The sequence below is a fragment of the Anoplopoma fimbria genome, chromosome 5 (genome assembly GCF_027596085.1).
Source record: "Anoplopoma fimbria isolate UVic2021 breed Golden Eagle Sablefish chromosome 5, Afim_UVic_2022, whole genome shotgun sequence".
NCBI classification, from domain to species: domain Eukaryota; kingdom Metazoa; phylum Chordata; class Actinopteri; order Perciformes; family Anoplopomatidae; genus Anoplopoma; species Anoplopoma fimbria.
This window is the reverse complement of record NC_072453.1, coordinates 14,655,392-14,676,166: the sequence shown is the minus strand read 5'-3', so window position 1 is coordinate 14,676,166 and position 20,775 is coordinate 14,655,392. Positions and strand designations below refer to the sequence as shown.

Here is a 20,775-nt window from a genome sequence, read left to right as displayed (position 1 = left end):
AGAGCACATTCGAGGATGACCGCAGACTGCGCATGCGCGGTCCGTCGTTCGCACACATAGAGAAATCCTTTTCCTTGTAAATTTCCCGAGAAAGGACCCCAAAAAAAATAATCAATGGATGTTGTTTTCCCCCTGGTAGTATAAAGAGAGAAGGCTGCACGGCGGCGTCATCCTCATGGGACAGACCGACGACTGAAAAACATGTTTTATTAAAAAACACAGACGCTTTTTCTTTTTTCTTTTCTTCCAACAACCGTGTGCTGAAATGGTGAGTAGCTTTAAAGTTTACTGCTGTTGTTGTACGAGCCTCGACAGACGAGCGCTTCACGTCCACGACTCTCACCGTCTCTGATCACCGTTTATTAGATTGAGGCATGATCAATATTTATTTTCGTCTGAGCGTTTTTTTTTTCTGGGGGCAAAAGGGAGGAGTATTTGCATAAAATGAAGTGTTTGTGTGGTAGATGGGGCACACATGTGCTTGGCACCCCCCCACACACACACACACACACACACACACACACACACACACACACCACCACCACCAGCCTCCATGGCTGCACTGTATTGTGTGCTGCATCTTGCCAATGATTTGGTCCCAGGAAGTGATGAATGATCTAAAGTTTAGTTTAGTTTAGTTTAGTTTAGTTTAGTTTAGTTTGGTTTATTTGCACAATTGAAAAATATAAAAAAAACATAACATTGATAAATTATATTATAGTGCAGGAAGAGGCAGAAATATAGTGTTTGATTTCAATTCAAACCAGATTTCTTTTTAGTTTAGGGGGTATGATTTCAATTTTGTTTCATATTTATTCTCATTATTATCTACCCAAGATCTTCCTTGTTGCCAGTGTTTTGGTACTTTTTTGTAAAAAAAAACAAAAAAAAACGTTTAATGAAATCTTAAGTAAAGAGGTAAAAAATGAAACACCAAAGTATGGTTTACATTTTGTACTACCTTGTCATTTGCAAGTGCCTTCATCATTTCAAGTGTTGATTGTAGAAAGAAATGTTATTTGAAGCCTCCACCTATATAATATTTAAAAAAAAAAAATCACAATACTATAACGAATACAAAAAGAAAATACATATGGTATGAAATATTGTTGAAAAAGCATTTTTACAAGATATGATTTATAATAACAATACATTATAAACAACAAGAAAACAAAGAAAGAAAAAAAGTGTGTGTGTGTGTGTGTGTGTGTGTGTGTGTGTGTGTGTGTGTGTGTGTGTGTGTGTGTGTGTGAGTTCATATGTGTGCATTTATGTGCGTGTGAGAATAAGCCGGCTTTGATTTTGATTAAGGGGATTTGGGTTTGTACCCCTGCATTTACTCCTACACAAAAGTAATGCTACAAGCCCCTAGTTGGGTTAACTAGATCCTCAAGTTGGTAACTAAATCTCAGGCAAACACATAGAGACGGATCAATGTAGACGTATGCTTTTATTGTCCTTAAAAACACACACACACACACATTTTTTTTATTTACTAATAACTACTACTTTTTTATGTGCACACTTTTAACATGGAAATGTCTCCAAGCAATCCATGTATCACTAATGAGCACATTTCTTGTAGCTTTTTTTTTTACAATACAGGAAACTATGCACCCATAACAACAACTCACACACATGGATAACATTAATGCAATTATGACATTTACTGGCCGGAATGTTTTTGTTTTTTAATAAATATTGAATACAAAATCAAATAGTCAATGGTCCATTTACTGTTCTAGCTTCTCTATTTAATATGACATGGTTGAAAGTTCTTGGAAGCTAGTACTGTCAGTAGATCTTGAGTATATTTTGTTATGAAGGTCAAACATGAACTTGTGTTTTCAAATTTATATTTGTTATGAATAGGCAACAAATACTATGTTGTTATCAGCTCATGGGGCTTTAACAACTTGAAGTCTGGAACATGTTTTGGAAGAAATGCAAATGTAAAACAGGCTATCACTAAATACATTCTGTCAGTGAAAAATAATGCCCACAAGACAAGAGCAATGTTCAGACATGTTCATTCTTCCCATTAGGTATAATGTGGAGTATAAAAAGTCAAAAGCGCAGGAAGACAAAGCACAGCGTGCCCTTTGATGTATCGTCGTCCCGGCTGTTGTTTGATTTATCCCGTGCAGCTGGGATCAGTCTCCTCGGCTCATATCACTTTACCTCACATCCTGGGGGAAGACAGAAACCGGCTCTTGACAACCGAGAGCGCAGATCAAACCATGAACATCACAATTAATCAAGGGTGAGAGCATGAAACCCCCTCGATGAAATGACACCTGGATCATAAATGATTGAGCTATTTATTCTAGGTTTAACTTGATAAGAGGAAGAGAACTGAAGCTTTACTCCTCCCAGAAAGTTGCTGATTTTCTGGTGTGAAATGCTGATTTATTATAAGCTATCTATGTGTAGTTGATAAATTGGTTGGGAACAGAAAAATCAAAGCGGGGGTACGATTACAGTTAAAACCCAGGGTTACTTCAAAAAGCATGGGAAATAGTTGATCTATTATTTGTGTCCCATAAAATGTTTTAATGTTTGATTGTTTTGATCCAAATCTGCAGCTTTTATCTCATAAACACCTGTTTGGTGTTAAAGGAGTTGTCATAAAATAATGAACATCCCAGTGACTTGTAATCTTTGCCAGATTGCAATGAATCATTTTTACCACAAGGTGTCATATTTGATCACTGGACTCAAGTGGATATTTAATATTGCCCAAATGTGACTCTTTGGTTGATCTCATTGTCATTTCATCTTTCCAAAATGTTGGTGATATATATTTAAGACATGTCCCCGTACAACAAGAAAGTAAAAAACATTTAACAAGTTAATATTCATCCATAAAATAATAATTTAACACACATTCTCATACTGTGCCTAGCAGCTGAACTTTGGCTGAGGTGAAATAGTTTAATTTACTATCTCCTCCTTTCCTGTTGCTGTTAAAAGGCTTTTAGCAAATTGGGTTTTTTGGGTGTAAGACAGACTCCAGACCTGGAACGGATTCAGATAAGACAGGTGATATTAGCCGTATGCTCTTTTTTTCCATTCAGGACATTTAGAAGAGAGGAAGCAGAGCATCCTTTAGTCCAAATTGTACTCTGCTTCATCGCCATCTAATAAATCAATGAGCAGGACTTGAAGGGTTCAGACCTGTCAGAGTAACTACATGTGTCATTTTGGTAGCTTTATTGTCAATTTATTTCATTTATATCCAGTACCTTTTTTTGTGACATCTCTAAGAAAGCTCTTACAAAATCCCCCTAGAAAAGGAAATCGTGTTTTCTGATTGCTCACTCACTGGATTGGTTCATTCATGTTTTGCCGTTTGAAGGCAATGGGAGGGTTTTGTTTCACATTCACTGTGTTGCGAAAACATCAGAGTCTTGGCCTGCGCTGCTGCAGGAAGGAAGGAACAGGTGTGGCAGCTGTAGATTTTTCATGCATATCTCAGAAAAAAACTAACCATCCTTGATTTGGACGTTATCATGTGACAGACTGTTGCTTACACACAGTTTGTAAGAAAATATTCTCACAGGCAGTCAGTCAGAGGATAAACTTAATGTTTTTGGAGTCATAGAAGTTGTGAGGTACGTTTTGCTGAATTAGGAATTTTTATTCCTGGTATAATATCACTGCATACTGTTTGCTTTGTTCTTGCTTTATACAGCCCACATGAGGAAATAGTGCATGACGAGATGGTTTTCCCTCTGGGTGAAAACTATAAGAGGTAGAGCACACAGCCATTTGCAGCTGAACCTCAAGCTTAAATCTAAGTGTTTGCCCAGCTGTAAGCCTGTTTGCCTTCAACATGGCACGTGTTAACCGCTAATGAATGGAGTAATTAGAGCATCGTAGTGAATTAGGCTTACGTGATGTCATCTGTGTGCAGTTGTTACTGATTGTCAGCCTCCTGGCAGGTCCACATTACGTTATGTCAGAGAGGGTTAACTGCTGCAGCTGATTGTAATACGTTTTGCAAGTGATGGTTTAATTTGTGTGTTTGAGACGGTTGTTAAAAGGTCTGCCATGTGTGGGAGGCATTGTGCTGCCAGGAGGCTCCGGTAGTGATGGGATAGCGAACTGGATGATGAGTAAGCCTCTCTGGGTCCGCCCCCACATCCTCTTTACACATCACACACACACACACACACACACACACACACACACACACACACACACACACACACACACACACACACACACACACACATTCACATTCACCGTTGCACACACAAATCCCAGCATGTGTGAGCAGCCTTGCACCTAATGCACAGGGGACGCATACAAAAAAGTAACAAAAAAACAACGAGGGAGCATGCCGTCACCCATTTAAACCTCAGACAGAGAGCTGTGTCGTCCCCCCCCGTTCTACCCTCCCCTGCAGCCTGCCCGTCTGGGAGCTGTCCTCACTGAGGGACACGCTCACTGACTCGCTTTATAAGGACGCATTAATGATGCGAGACCCGCAGCCTGCCGTAGTGTGATCAGTGGGAAGAGACGGATTGCTTCATAGATCAGTGAGAGAGATGCCAGCGGGGATGTCTGACTGAGACTAGCCGCTGCCTGCAGTCATTTTGATTATTTTTCAACCACTATTTTCAGTTTTTTTTCTTTTTTTTCTCCATTATGTTCCTCAGAGACTCCAGCACCTCTCGGATGGTGGACTGATCAGCTGAATGTCAGGTACAGTTGCGATACTTCTCTGTGTTATGACACTTGAGTCCCGCGGCAGGCTTGTGGTCGCTATCATCAGTGTGTTTCTCATAGATGCCAAAGAAAAATGTATGTAGTTGTTTAAATATCACTTCAGATGCCAGGTGTGATTTTTATTTATCTTTTATTATTATTTATTTTTACATTTTTTTCCTCCTACTTGAAATTTAAAACAACACTATGCAATTAAATCATCGTGATCTACCTTAGAATATAGAAGATACGTACACTTCTACAGCGAGGTATCCTTTGGTTTAACTAATTCTTTCATAATACCAGTCATTTTTGATGTTCACATAGCTACATGGATTACATTCTTCCTGGCATGTGATGCCTAGCCTCTCCTCTGAAGTGTTTATCATCTCTCATTCCGTTACCAGAGGACCAACGCCTGTTTGACAGGATTCTATAGCTTCCCACGCCGACTTAGAAAATGCAGCTGCTAAGTCAGATTGTGTTTACGCGCACACAAGTTTACCACTTCACGCTGTGGGGAGAAACATATTAACAAATTGTTGTAAAATCTGTCCGGGGAGAGGATCTCTGAGGCAGCGAACTAATTGAAATGCTGTCAGTAAGTCTGCTGACAGAATATTGTGGTCAGACACTGGGGTTACAAAAAAATGTAAGCCACAATACTGCAGCCTTAAAATCATAGGGGGATAAAATTGCCATCTTGAGATGAAATAAATTACAGGCAGGGTTTTAAAAATAGATTTGAGCACCCGTTTTAGCAGCTCAGTGGCAAGCTGTGATGAAAGCAAGAATGTACAAAGCTAAAGGTCATTCATGTGATTTATGTCATATTCACTGCTTTGTTTTTGTGTCACTCGTGGAGTCCCAGTAGATTTGCGGCTTTAAATTGAAGAAGAAGTCAGTTTTTTTTCCTGTCAGTTTGTTCACCCGGTCTGTTAATCTGTCTTGCAGTGCAAAAGCTATTTGGGGGTGGTTTCATCAGATTTTGAAGTTGAGTCCTTGAACAATGCATCACATGGCTTCCTTTTTTCCACAGTATTTTCCTTTGAACAGGCTGTTGTCTGGGGGTTATTTATTTTCAGAGCTGTAAGCTGACACACATTCACAATGAGATCTTTGGAACAGTTGAAGGAAAACAACAACAACAAAAAAAGATTTTCTGCAGAGGAAGCACTGAGCTCATTTCCACACAGCTCTGATATTGTAGCTCAGGAACTAGCGATGTCCTGTGGAATCACGGCTGTATGCAACCCTTAACCTCGTTGGTGAAATATGTGGTGCAGCTGCAGGGAGGAAGTTTCAAAGAGTACAACTAAGCATTTCCTGTCAAGGTGTGCTTACACTTCCTTGGCATGGGCGTGTGTGTGTGTGTGTGTGTGTGTGTGTGTGTGTGTGTGTGTGTGTGTGTGTGTGTGTGTGTGTGTGTGTGTGTGTGTGTGTGTGTGTGTGTGTGTGTGTGTGTGTGTGTGTGTGTGTGTGTGTGTGTGTGTGTGTGTGTGTGTGTCCTTGGGCAAGACACTTGTGTGTGCCATCGGTGTGGACTGGATGTGAATGAATGTTAGTCAGAGTCTGATGGTGCACCTTGCATGGTAGCCTGTCATGTGTGTGAATGTGAATGAGAGACTGGGTTGTATTGAATGGTTTGGTGGTCTATATCCTGTGATGAGTGAGAGACTGTGGCTCATTGTGTCATTGTTATGAATAAGACACGGATTGGATTACACCAAACCTTTAATTGAAATACATTAGATTAGGTTCTTGAGCAATGCCGGACAGTCTTTTACACATTCCTGCATATGTTGTCATCAGACATCCGAAAGACACATAAGCTTACGTTTCTTACGTTGTTTTCATATATATATATATATATTTTTTGGTGGTTTTGCGCATCCATCAGGATTTCAGACTTTGACATTGGCAGACTGAGCGAGTGGCCTCCAGAAAAACAGAGGATCCCTGAATAAGATGAACAAAACTGCCAAGTAATCACGTTGTATTGAGCTCATTGGTTTTTGCTGCCAAGCTGGCGGCTCTCTTCATCATCCCTATATGGGAGGTTGCGTTGAAAGATCCCTTAGGCGTTACAAAGGGATACCCGTCTCCCTTGAACCCCTTGCATATCTCGTGAATGAAGAGTGCTCTGCATCCTTCCTCGGGGCCACCAACAGATGCATCCTGCAGCTGCACGCTCCTTCCTGTCTGCACTCAGGCCCTTTTGTGTGAAGACGTTGCTACAGCAAAGTTGGCGCACCGGCTGAATTTAAATGCACCGGCCCTGAATGGCGCGACGCCGGTTGGCTGGCAGGAGGTACCAGTTTCCATGGTCCTTCTTCTGTCTGTGAATTTAAATATTAGTGCCTTTGACTAACTTGGACCTGCTGTTCACAGCCTGGATGGCAAAACAACACTCTTGAGGTGAACTCAAGATCATCCTGTTTGTGTTTAGTTATTTACTTTTTTGCGTTGGGGAAATCCAAGTTTGTCGTTTTTATTGGCTTCGCGAGCAGCGTAACACTACTCTGGTTGACATGCGGGATAAACAGCCTCTCTGATGAGTTGCCTTGATTGGATCTCCAGGAGGATGTTTATGACTGAGGGCTATTTCTACTCAGGCCTCCGCCCATGCTGCCCGCCCGCCCGCCTGCTAGACCAGGCCTGCCCATGCTGAAATCAGTGTGGCTGACAAGCTTGTTTTAAGCAAGAACTTCCGTATCAAAATGTGTGTGCAACATGGTCTCGCAGCGGAGGTGACAGGCTGTTAAGGTAAGGAAGAGGAGGGTTTTCAATGTACCAGCTTTAGTGAGCAAGCTACATGTGTGTGTGTGCTGCAGCATTAAACAGGTCAGGTTTTCTTTTGGAGGCTTTGTTAAACCAAAACTTCTGTCAGTCAGCCTCATTTAACACTCAGACTTTTTACAAATAAAAACACCACAGTAGATAAAATATAGGAAGTTTAAGTGTGGATGAGGATAGTGGGAGAATCTGTTGTCGGAGTGTTTTATGGCCTTGGACTGAGCCAGTTAGGGAACATGCATATTCTCATGCATGACTGTGGTGGAGGGTAAAGGAAACCTACTGATTAGATGTACTTAAAGTGACAGAGATTGAAAAGAGTTTGCTGTGGAAATGCCCTATACTGTGAGGAATGCACAGACTGTAAGCTCTGTTTTCAGTTGAAATGGGAATTCAAGGAGACACTGAAGGCATCTTATTTCTATCGTGTTTAATACCACAACTAAACAGGACAGTAACATGGGATCTGATTGTTTTTATTACTATTAATTCAAGTCAGCTTTAGCGAAGAAGCTTAAAATCACAATTTTTTCTCCAAGGGATTCATAATCTCCACAACAACCAACAACCAACAACCTCTATCATTAGAGTCTTTGTTTGAACAAGGAAAACCCCCAAAATACTGTTTTATTTGGAAAAAAGGGCAGCACTCTTAGGAAGAGAAACAGTGTGATCCATCTTCCAGTTATGCCACGTTCTTTTGCAGTGATTCATTGGCACTTTTACAGAGGGTTACCTCCAACAAACTCCTAATATTGGCACATAAGTAATGGATGGACATATGCATTAATTCACATTTTCTTTTGCTGATTATACATGTCTGTTCTGTCTAAATTTGCACCAAATTTGGATTAAAACTAATATTTAATTATCAAAAAAAAGAAAGACTTCTATTGTCTAATCTATTAAATGCGAAAAATACTTCTTAGAGATCAGAGTGTTGTCTTCCAAACCTAAAATATGAAATTTGCAAGTTTATAAAACATAGAAAAGCAGTATATCCTCTTATTTGATAAGCTTTTATCCACTTTTTGCATTTTTGCTTGATAAATGATAAATGTTTTCTGTCGGTCGATCAAAAGAGTTGTCGCTCCAGCGTGTTCCTTGGGTACTTTATGTTGCTTGCTATACAGTACAAGAGTCAGATTGTGTCTCCTCTTTGTCTGTCCCTGTGAAAGGGAGCTGAACTTGAGCCATCTGGCTGCCAGATGTACCACTACTTCCTTTGGTCCCCTCAGTAGAGACTTAAGTTTCTTGCATGAATCTACTCCCCAACATCATATAGGTGGTAGGACGAGGACGGGGAGGACGCTGTCTGAAAGCTGGATCTCCTGAAGTTTTATGCCCAGTGCCAAGCGACGGGGCACTTTGAGCTCCCACGAGGGGTGTTTCCCACCGACTGGGGGTGGGCAAAGGGGGTTTCAGAGGACAAAGATTCCTTTTTGGATGTGATGCCAAGTTCTCACACTCCTTTTCTCACAAACCATGGCGGAGAACAAGCAGCGAAGAAAGGGATCTGCAAGTTCAGATCGCTCTTCATCTCACACGTAAGATGTCAAATTTTAGTGGATTGCTGCAAGGTTTTTTTTTTTTTTTTTGTTTTTTCTTGTGGTAGTTGCTAGAATTATGGCAACAGAGATGCTTTTGGTATGTGGTGAGGACTCAAATAGATTTGGGCTGCTGGAGCGCCATATTCTTACAAAACTGCTTCCTTTTATGGAGATTCGGGCCTCTTTTTACTCTTCAGTCTTTTTACGCAGCAGTTATTATTCAGGTCAAGCTGTAAAAACATTTTTCGTCTTTGCTTCAGTGTTTTTGCAAATCAATATGTTTTGTTGTCTCGTCCGTTGTGCTTGTGAGAGGAGAATTTTCTTACCAAATGAAAAGGTCTGTTAGTACAAGGTTGACCTGCCCACTCAGCTGCAGATGCAACGCAGTAGTGATGACTCACCTGGCACTTCTCTCTCCCCACTGAGCCTCTCTACACAATGAGAGCCCACTCTATTCAAAGCTGGAGATCACGCAGGTTGTATCAAGTAGATTTGGATGTTGGGTTGATTGTGAGCTTTTGGGCTCCACTCTGCAGCTCCAGTGTTACGGCATGTTTATTTGTGAGTTTGTGTTGGGTTTTTGTGTATTCCTTCAGGGTTTATATGCATCTATGTGTGTCTTCCTCTGTGTGCTCTGCCGCTGTAGGTTCCTGAGCAGCTACATGTTATAAGTGATGTTGAGGAGAAGTGTTACTCCTGACTGCTAGCCTGTCAGAAGACTCATTTGTGTATCGGCAGAGCCCCTTGCAAAGCTCACTGTTTATTCAGAGGGGAGGAGGTCTCCTTGAAGCCTGTGGTCGGCTCGCCGGGGGGGGTCTGAGTGCTCAGTTTAAAGCTATATGGTTAAAATACAATTACTGTCACACTCGACTCTATGCCACCATGATTGAATCGTCGATTGAGTCGAATCTCTGCATGTTCTAACTCTCTGGAAAGATTCACAAAAATGCTTTGGTTACATTTTTTTTAATTGCATGATTAACATTTAGGATGCTATTTATCACATAGCCTAGACTGGCTCTTTATCAGATACAAAGGCATCAAACAGGTTGCATCTGCTCTGTTATTTTCGTGTAATACATAAGAAATAATAGCAGGAGCAGTTTGACGTTATCTTGTGTATAAAAATATTTACATTTTTGAGATTTAGCAGCTGGATGAAATACATGTGTGCTTTGACGTTTTTTTAACCTCTGCGTAAACGTGCATCGTGAATGCAAAAAACAAAAAGTCCTTAAAATTTAAAATTATAAGATTGATGTTTTGGGAAATTAGGGCTGCTATCTTTAAGTCCATTAGTTGGCAAATTGTTAAATTTGTTTTTTGTCAACTAAGATTTCTTAAGTCGATTGTTGTTTTTTAAATGCATTTTTCTTGCTGAATTACTTACATCCAAGAACTTATGAGCACATCTCTGGTGATCACAAGATTTAAAGTGGTGCCTCTGTGAGATTCTTTATGGGGAAACTTTTACACTTTTATAGATCGGTCTATTAAATCAAAAAATCGATTAGTGAAAAAATTAGTGCTAGTCGACTTAGCATTTCCTTGGTTGATGACAGCCCTAGGGGAAATATTCTCATTTACCTCTTGCTGAGACTTGGACGAGAAGATTGATACCATTCATGTCTGTACGGTAAATATGAAGCTACAGCAGTCAGTTAGCTTAGCTTAGCACAGAGACTGCAAACCGGGGGGAAGCGATAGCACGGCTCTGTCTAAATGTAACAAAAGATCTGCCTACAAGCACCTTTAACAGCTAACTAATTAATACCTGATATTTCATTTGATTAATCCGCAATAAACACAGTGTTAAAACAATGTTTTTTGTCTTTATGCTAAGCTAAGCTAACTTGCTGCTCCTTCATCTTTGGTGTAAAGGTATGAAGAGGTTTTATTGTATTACCTGAAACCATTTTAGTCTGGACCAAAGTGGTGGAATGACAAAAGGACATTGCCACCCCAAAAGCCAGCTGCTAGAATGGCTTATAATTAAATAAGTAAAAATATAAACAAAGGTGTATATCACTTGAAAAAGTGTTCACGTTTTATTTACATAATATCAGTGACAGATAGACTTTTTTTTTTTTTTCAATCACGTCAGTGTTGAAGTGTGAGTCATGCAACGAATGGATTTTTCCCAATTTAAATACGTCTGTAAGTGTCGTCACTCGGCAAATACACCGTATGTTTTGCCACCGCGTACGGGGTCTTTCTGTTTGTGTGCGCGTGTGTTTGCTTCCTGTTTCTGAGTCCGCTGCGATGTCATTCACAGCTGCTTGTGGAGCATGGGTACAACTGCCAGTGCCGCGCCACAGCCTGTGTCCGTAGCGTCGCCACTTGAGAGTGTCCATGGCAACGGGATGGCCGACAGCAGGCAGTCTCTCAGCATGAGCCCCTTTCAGACACACAACATCCACAACAAGGCCAAGTCCATTATCACCAACAAAGTCGCACCTGTCGTCATCACGTAAGTCCCTCCCCGAATCCGCGTTCTCACAATTGGTTGTTAATCCTCTTTGATCACTGTGGTGCCATTCCCCCTCCCCACCCCCCACCCACAGCCGAAGTGTTTGCCCCCGTTATCATCTCATTTGTCAAATTCAGGCCTGGCAAACAGTAGCTGATAATTAAATTGACCTCTCTTCACCATCCAGACCTGCTGTTGTGTTCTCTCTTTTAAAGGTATAATTGCAGACAGGAATTTCAGATTCACGATGACATCCTCAAGACCAACTACAAAGTGGGTCGGATATCAGACGCTATGCCCGAGCACTACCTGGTGCAGGTAAGGACGATGCCGCACCGCGTTGTGGTGGAAATACGTGGAGTCATCTCACCTGTCTCTATGTCTGCTCTTTTCACATTCACATGTCCGAAGTGCAGCGTGGCATAGGAACATTGTCATGCGCTGTTTTATGATCCGGGGCAGCCGTTGATACAGGAATGTTGTCACCCTGCTACCAGGGCTTTGATCTGCTCTGTCACCTCTGCTGCGTCTGTTCAGGCATGCAGTGTTTTGTCAGTGTTAACCCACAACATCTGTTTACATGTGTATTTATAGGCCAGTAATTTCACCCACAGTAAGATCTCATCCACATGAATTTGAAAACGCATCTTTTCCTCTCAATTTTGGCCTCCGATCCAAAAATAGTATTTAAAAATAACTCTTTCCAGAGTGGAGAAATTTGAAAACACCAACCGCGAGACGATTTCCAGAACAATTAAACGTCTGTTCGCACTGGTGTTGTGTATCAGAAATGTTAAAATCACACAAAACAGATGTCAGCAGGGCGTTGGTGGCATTTTGATTGCAAGATCTACTAATTGATCCATTTCAAAGCCCTTATCAAATCTATTTAGGGAGTTTGTTTGGTGGGGAATGAAGACATATTTGTTAAAATATACTCTGTCTTTAGGGACTGCTCTGTGACATTCATTAACCCTGTCCTCACTCAAAAAAGTAAAAACAGCACAGTGGAAATTATGGCTGCAACTAATGATTATTTTCATTGTTGATTAATCTGTCAATTATATTCTTGATTAATCGATTGGACCTTTGGTCTATAAAATGTCCCTAAAATGCCTTGTTTTGTCCACAACTCATAGATATTCAGTTTTCTCTCATCAAGCGGTAAAGAAACCAGAAAATATTCACATTTAAAATCACTAAGATCAATAAATCAAAGCTGAAGTCATTGTTGCATGGCTTCAGGTCTCAGAATCGTACGTGTAACATAATATGGCTTAACACCGGTGCTACACTGAGGCAGATCACATGACCTCCTGAAGTTATCAGAAATCCTCTTGCATTACAATGATGGACGGTTTGATGTTCACTCCCTCAAATGTTGCATTTCGTAGTTGTTTTTCAGAAACAGCCAACTGCTATTGTGAGTGAATCAATAAGGGATTGGTTGCCCGCAGAGCTTCACAAATCCGGGTATTTTACCAACCTAGAACTGGATCCAAAATAGAAGCGGAACCAATGCCTACTTATCAGTAAAGTGCAACAATGTAGTGATAATGTTAACCTCTATGAATCAGAGTCACATACTGGAAAAATATTTTGACGTACTTGGCTCTATTAAAACACAATCTCAATAATCTTTGCAAGGAGACGTCAGAGCGGAGATTTATCTTGTTGAGGCAACAAAGTAACCAGACTGTGTCCTTTTTGTTATTTGTCATCAGAGAGAGGAAGAAGAAGAAGAAGATTTTCGTCATTTTCTGTTTGTTTTGATGTTTCAGTGAGGGTGAATAGCGAAGAACGAAAAAGTTTAAAATGCCAGTGAGGATGCAAGTCGTTTACAGAATTTACAAATGCAAATGAATGCGTGCTCGAATGCTGGAGAAATGTTTAGTTCGGGTCCTGCTTTGAGATGACATTTGCATTGCTTTCCAGGGGGAGTACTTCATGGTCCAGGACGTGTACAGCAAGGCAGACGTCCTCAATACCACGGGCAGCTATGGAGCACCCAACTTCCGCCAAGTCAGGGGATCCTACCCGCTGTATGGGATGGGTCAGCCGAGTCTGAATGGCTTCAAACATGTTCTTCAGAGGCTCCAGGCACAAGGACACGAGGTCACAGTTGCTTCCTTTTATATAAACATGTATACATGCAGAACTAACACACGCACACACACACAAATGTTGACTGCTAGGTTTTACACCCTTATTTCTCCTGAGTTGGCGTCTGTGTAGCTCTGCCTGGCCTCTTTTCCACCCGTGTTGTCAGTAAATATTTGAGGAGTCAAGTGCTCAGTGGAGGCTGTGGCTGAATTGTAGAACTGAGCAAACAGAAAGTTGCGGTCACGTGTACCAGTGGAAAATGAATCTCTCTGCTTACATCGGCTAGAAAACTGACCCTAATTGATAATAAATTGGCAAAATTATACGTCAGGCTTCCCTAAACTCCGTCCGCATGCGCTGCTTGTCATACGACAACAACGACTGTTTCCAGCTGCTCTTGGAAGTGTTGTATTTGGTAGATGACAACTGCCTCTTACTTTAAAAAGCTGTTATTTGATGCTTATTTTGCTGTGCTTTTGCAAACAGGAGGTTATATTCTTCTGTGTGAGAGAGGAGCCGGTGGTTTTCCTGCATAAGGACGACGACTTTGTGCCGTACACACCGAGGAGGAAGGAAAACCTCCACGAAAACCTGCATGGCCTGAATAAGGAGGAACTGGTGGAGAGGCTGGAGCTCACTATCAGGAAGGAGGTGACGAACACACACTAACTCAACATCCCCATTTTGGCACAATATAGTGTTTAGCTGTATTGAAACACCCCCCCTCCCCCCTCCCTTCCTCCGCAGCTCCATGACTTTGCACAACTCAACGAAAACATCTTCTACGTCTACAACGACATCGAGCACTTAAAAGACGAGCCGCAGAAGATCTCCATCATGTGTGAGGAGGACATCCATGTGACTGAAGAGGTCTATAAGAGGCCCATGTTCACCATGCCGGCCTACAGGTTGTTTACATTGTTCCTTTATTAGCCCTCAGCTCACACTTCAGTTTAGATAGAGCAACGTGTGGCTGCCTGCAGTAGGATATGCAGGCCAGGTTATAAATAGTGGTCGTTTGTTTGTGCAAAAGCCGGTTGCCCTGCTTTTGTCAGAAGAAAAAGGGGGGAGCATAAAAACTAAAAGATTGCAGCATCCTGTTTGCAATCAGATCAGCAGCATCAGCTTTATGGAGACATCACGAGCTGCTTACAACATCTCCACCGCAAGATAATATATTACTCCCCGAGGAGAGCGTCTCTGACTCTCTTGAAGTTTTGTAGTCTAAAGACAGCAGCAGGGTGTTTTATTATGAATAGTTTAAATTACAGGTGGTGTATTTTTAAGGGGACATTAATGATCCCACGATTTTCATCTCCCCCTTCATTCCTAATGGATTGTCGGTTTCTATCCAAGGCTTGTATGAAATTAGTAAACACAAAATGAGGGCGCTGTCGAGTCTTACTTCAGGTCAGATGTGTATGTGCAGTGTGTTATGATCTACATAAGGGCAATGTTGACACAAAACAGGCAGAGGTTCAACTCCCGGTAACAATCTGTTATGTTGCAGGTACTACAGATTACCACTACCAATGGAAGGAGCGCCATTGGAGGAAGATTTTGACGCATTTATTAGCATACTCAGGGTAAGACATACATTTAAAAAAAAAAATAATAATAAAAAAACTTGATCACGATCCACTAGTTGGATAGACTATTTTTGGTTGTGCTTCTCATGATGGGATGTTGTTTTGATGTGCCGTTAAAGTTATTAATGACTGGAATACTGGAGAGCATCTGGACTTTCTCACTGTTACCTTTTTTTAATCCACACATAGCCTTTTGAATCCATCCTGTCCGTGCTATTAATCACTAATAAGTGTGATAGTTATATGATAAATGGCCGAAAACCTGCAGTTTGCACTCACTCAATGTCAGCTCTTTGGGCATCTGCTCTCTCTGGTTTCCGTCCTGCCCCTCACTCACACAGGATATTCTCTTCGTCCTGTTTTGCCCTTTTTTGGACCTTCTTGCAGCAGCTGGTCCAGTTCCCTGTGGTTGGAAAGTGTCTAGTTTATAGTGTTTGGATCAGAGCTTTACTGAGTGTTACTCTGTCTTCCACTCTTTCTTTTTCGTTCTCGCTTGTCTCGCATTTAAACATTTGAAAGATTTAAAGGAATTTAAAGGGTTCCTTTAAATCTTTCATTTTTGAAAGATTTAAAGGAACCCTGTATATTCTCCACTGCAATTATAATTTCCAGGAGGTTGTCTCACTTCTGTTTTTTTGTGGTTTAAACACACTTTCCTTATCTCAACTAAAATATTGCCAAAATGAAATTAGGAACCAGCATTGATTTGCTGAAAGACATTTAGACCTCAAGTCAAAAACTGAACAGTGCTTTTAATGGCTCTGTGTGGCGGGTAATACGTAACCATGTTTTCTAAAAACTTTAATTTCCCAACCAAATTCAGGCCAAATTGAACCTCCCTAACCACCATAATGATGTGACGCCGTTTATCTCTATTAGGTGTTTTACATTCTTCTGTGTGTGTTCTGTTTTCCAGGAGAGCCCCAGCTTGTCTCTGGGCCACGATGCGTCCCGGTCGCTGCCCGCTCTGCTCTTCAACTGCCAGGTGGGCGTCGGCCGCACCAATTTAGCCATGATCCTGGGCACTCTGGTCATGAATCGTCTGAGGGGTGACTCACAACCACAGTAAGGAATCAAATGCATCTGAAAAACCAGAGAATGATGAGTCAGAAAACCTGATCACATGTTTTTATAATACAGTATAATGAGGCAGCTTTTAAATAGGAGCAGTTTTTGATGCCAGGTTAAGATTGGACTTTGTTTTGCAGAGTTGAGGAGGCTGCAGCTTCAAAGCCCAAACCACTGTTCCATGTCATCCAGTCTCTGATCAACAAGCTGCCTAATGGACAGCAGGTTATGGAAGAGGTAAAGCAGATGCAAACTACACCAACACAACATCCAGTTTAAGAAGGAAACAATTCTTAAAGGCCAGCTCCGCTCAAAAAAGCTGTGTTTTTTTTCAGTAAATTAGCAGCTATCTTGTCCCTCCCAGTTAAACTGAGAATATTTGTTTATTAATAGATTCTGAGTAGTTGTAATTTTAAGAATTTTCCGACGCTGTAACTGACCTACTTTGTAAAACCTTATCAGACACAAGTACTTTCATGAATCAACAATTTCAGGAGGGAGTTTTCAATTTATGTTGTTTAAATCGATGATTATATTTTTCCTTCAAAATAATGCATCTCAAAATTGTTGAAGTTGATAATGTCTTGTGTTTATCCTTCAGGTTGACCTGGCTATCACCCTTTGTTCCGAAATGCACAACATAAAAGAAGCAATATATGAGAACAAGAGTAAGCTGGAAGGGATCGGAGAAGATTATCAGATTCAGGTTTGTGTTTTTTTGTTTGTGGTTGCTGTGATCTTGCAGCGCTCACAGCAACCACAAATGTCTCTTCAAAGGCAGCCCCCTGGTGCCGTAATGACACTTGATTTGCAACTGCTTCTGCTTGTAAATGTATGTGCTGCTAAATAAAGCAAGAGGGAAGCAGAAATCAAAGGAGGATAATGATGATGATATGATGATGATGATGATGATGATGATGATGATGATGATGCATGAAAAGTCCTTAACAATCTGGGCCCTTGAGCTGATGAAGGACTTTAGAGAGTGATGTTTTTGTATAATTTTCTCCTGTGTGTCAGGAAAATTAGCAAGATCTTAAATGCAGAGAATAAAAAAATATGCACCTCACAGAAATATGAGCTGCTATTTTGAAACGATATTGAAGCTTTTGTTTGTTTCTCAGGGAAGCAGTACCAAAGACTACTTTCTCAACAGAACCATGCAGAGCTTGGAGCGCTACTTCTACTTGATTGTATTTAATGCATACCTTCATGAACAGGTAGAGTTGTGTATTTTGGTAAATATCTTTATTGGGTTTCCATTAAAAAAATGTTCCATTAAAATAATCTGAGTTAACTATGTGTTTCATTTCGCAGTATCCTCTTGCCTTTGTGTCCAACTTCAGCCAGTGGATGTGCTGCCACGCTTGGCTGTACAGGTTACTGGCCTGCATGGACCTATCAGAGCTGTCAGCTCCGGCCGAGCTGGTCACCAGAGGGGCCCGCGTCCTGGTGAGGAAATCAAGAGCACACACGCTGAAGATTGATGCCGTGGGCGTTAGATTTTTTTTATATATGTGTGTCTGTAATCTGAAACCAAAAATCGTGCAGGACACTGATGTATTCTCGCTGTTTATGCATATAAATGCTTCTGCTTTTTAGCTCGCCGCAAGATGTCAATCTTTAGCCCAACATATCTCAAATATCTCACAGTCTTCCCACACAGTCATGTAATCATCTGTATCTTCAAATGCACCATGTTTAACTGTGTGTGTGTGTCTGCACAGGTTGCTGATGAGTGTTTGGCTCCTGACGTGCTCAGCACAGTCAAGGAGATGAAGGCGGTCAACTTCAGACGAGTGCCCAAGATGCCTGTTTATGGAATGGCTCAGCCAACATCAGAGGTGCAGCAAATTAATTCATACTATCATCGGATTCATACAAAAGCTCTTGATATTTATTTGCTTTCCATTTGGTCAGGTTCAATTTCACTGTTCACAAATTGAAGCAGACCGAAATCTTTGACTCTGCACCGATCTACTGTGCACACAAATCCCTTCTCCTCCAGTTTATCTTGAATTACTCTATAAACGCCACTGTTTTTCTGCAGAAGTCCAAGTCAGTCCTCTCCCATTCAATCTTTTGTTTGCAGGCAACCTGTGTTTTAGTTCACTTCCTGCAATTGGGTCGGATCATGTAATTACTGCAATCAAACTGCACTAGGGTCTGCTTGAAAACGGTCTGAGACCACCTCTCCCAATGAGTCTTGTACCTTGTTGTTTTGGTCTGCACCAGAGTACAATTACAGATTCGCAACCGCCCAAACAAACTGCACCAGGGGTTGCACCGCACCAGACTTAGATGAAAACTGATGAAATTTTGGCTTGTGAAAGTGTCTTTGAAATCAAATGCACACAAAGGTATGAGAATGAGCATTTCTGTCATCTATAGTATGATTTGTAAAACACTGATTTTGGTCATTCCCATTAAAACAGAAAATGTCCAAATCAAACTGACAGTTTTGTAATGATCACCAATATGCATCCTTGCAGTCAGGAATATTCATGAGAGTACAAATAGACTCAGAGGAATGACTCATGACAGTTTGTACTCAAACACCCACCTCAAGATGCTGGAGCCAGACTAACAGCTCCTTACCGTCTAATCATAAACTTGCTGTGTATGCAGGCTACCGGAGCAGTTTTGGCCCACCTGACGGATGAGAAGAGGAAACACAGCCACGTGTTGTGGGTCAACTTGCAGGAGGAGCTGGTGCTAGAAGGGAATGGTCAGATGTTTACACCGAGGGAGCCCTCATGCCTGGACCAGCAGATTCCTATCCCTCTGTCTGACCCACAGCTGATAGAGGTAAAGTGAGAACGATGCTCTTAGGAGGCATTTTTCGGGGTACAGGTGATCAAGAGTGCCTGAGACAGTCACTAGTTTTAGCATCAGAAGCTTTAGTATTTGGCCTATTTGAAGTAAAATTGCTCTCACGTCCCTTCCTGTTCTGTAGAAACTGGAGACGTCTCTGAAGGAGGAGATCCTGCGAGCTCAGAAGTGGCTCGAGGTGACGCTGGAGCAGGAGAAACAGATGAAGATGTTTAAAAGCTGCCTGACGGTCGAGGAGATCTTCAACCAGCACACAGGCTCCCAGCAGGGCCTCGTGAGCAAACGCATCCCGCTGCCAGACTGCAGCGCGCCCAAGGAAGAGGTAATGATGTGAGGGGGATTATAAACATGTGTACTCTCAAATACGCAGTCACTAGGGTCAGAATTAGCTGATAGGTTCATTTGTTGCAGCTTGTAATGAAGAACAGTGACAATGAATATGCACTGTGCTCCCTCTAGTGGTTTAGAATGATCTTCACAATTCAAGGACAATCAGATTTAACTATTTTGCAACTTTTCACAACCTCATACGTTGTATTTTATAATTTTCTTTATTATTATTCATTAATATCGCAGACATTTATTAGAAATCCGATTTAAAAATGTAAAATTTGATGTATAAGTCACTTTAAAGAAGTTAGAGTTAGCATTATCTTCATATTTGAATATATATTTTATGTAATGATCCATCAAACTATTTTTTTTTATTCCAATTGATCTGTGTAAAATAAGTCAATAATATGAATGCATGTGATTAAATATGCTGTTATACCTCTGATTGGTTTCAAACTAAGATATATTGTGGTAGAGTATGTTTGTGTGTGTTTGTGCCTGAACTCTGTTTGTGTGTTCTTGTTCTCAGGATTTTGATAAACTGTTGGAGGCCATGAAGAGTTCCCTGGCTGAGGACTCTCACTCAGCCTTCGTTTTTAACTGCTCCAACGGCAAAGGCAGGACCACGACCGCCATGGTTGTCTCTGTTCTGACTCTCTGGCACTTTAATGTAAGACGTTTTCCTCAGTGTTTTAAAACCATTTACCTTAAAATGATTACGTTTCCAAGATCCAAAGTAACGTTTAAAAAAATGGTGTCGTCCACTTTGCAGGGTTTTCCAGAGTTTGGTGATGATGAGTTTGTGAGTGTTCCTGACGCCAAGTACACAAAAGGAGAATTTGAGGTATGTACACTTTTGATAACAATTTCGATTTATATAAACTCAGAATTAAGAGGCAACTTGTGATCTTAAAAAAGTTAATTCTGGGATCTTGAGACAAGTTCAGGCAACAACAGTTTATTCATTCATATTTACAATTGGTCGATAAACCGAGTAGTAAATCAACAGAAAATAAATGATCAACTGTTTTGGTATTCCAAACATCTTTTTAGCTGTTTTTTTTAAACCAAAAATGCAAAATGTTTTTTTTGGTACAAGACTCTTCATTATGAGAATTTCATATCTTTGGGTTTTGGCTCAGTTGGTCAGACATTTGAAGACGTCACCTTGGACTGTGAGAAGTTATATTTTCTGATATTTTATAGACAAAACAATTTATAGGGAAAATAAAATTCTGATTCATTGATAGGGTTACTGATGAAATTTCCTTCCCAGTTCCATCTGTCCTTTCAGATTCATGTTCATCACAGCATTTAACAA

The 20,775-nt window shown here is 41.0% G+C and overlaps 1 protein-coding gene across 4 annotated transcripts in view; it reads left to right on the top strand.

Moving 5' to 3' along the window:
- Positions 1-20,775, top strand: part of pald1a (phosphatase domain containing paladin 1a) — a 51,116-nt gene continuing 30,341 nt past the window's right edge. Inside the window, exons 1-17 of one of the 4 annotated variants that reach the window (XM_054599297.1) lie at positions 1-268; positions 11,335-11,529; positions 11,745-11,847; positions 13,465-13,644; positions 14,119-14,283; positions 14,380-14,540; positions 15,143-15,218; positions 16,138-16,286; positions 16,430-16,526; positions 16,891-16,995; positions 17,414-17,509; positions 17,607-17,741; positions 18,017-18,133; positions 18,918-19,097; positions 19,246-19,443; positions 19,984-20,124; positions 20,227-20,298. In XM_054599297.1, the coding sequence (XP_054455272.1) occupies positions 11,348-11,529; positions 11,745-11,847; positions 13,465-13,644; positions 14,119-14,283; positions 14,380-14,540; positions 15,143-15,218; positions 16,138-16,286; positions 16,430-16,526; positions 16,891-16,995; positions 17,414-17,509; positions 17,607-17,741; positions 18,017-18,133; positions 18,918-19,097; positions 19,246-19,443; positions 19,984-20,124; positions 20,227-20,298 (2,157 nt within the window). In that variant the 5' untranslated portion in view covers positions 1-268; positions 11,335-11,347. Of the gene's footprint in view, positions 269-3,578; positions 3,615-4,306; positions 4,711-9,005; positions 9,057-11,334; positions 11,530-11,744; positions 11,848-13,464; positions 13,645-14,118; positions 14,284-14,379; positions 14,541-15,142; positions 15,219-16,137; positions 16,287-16,429; positions 16,527-16,890; positions 16,996-17,413; positions 17,510-17,606; positions 17,742-18,016; positions 18,134-18,917; positions 19,098-19,245; positions 19,444-19,983; positions 20,125-20,226; positions 20,299-20,775 lie in introns of those variants that run through there. The other 3 variants (XM_054599299.1, XM_054599298.1, XM_054599296.1) reach the window with 3 other exon arrangements.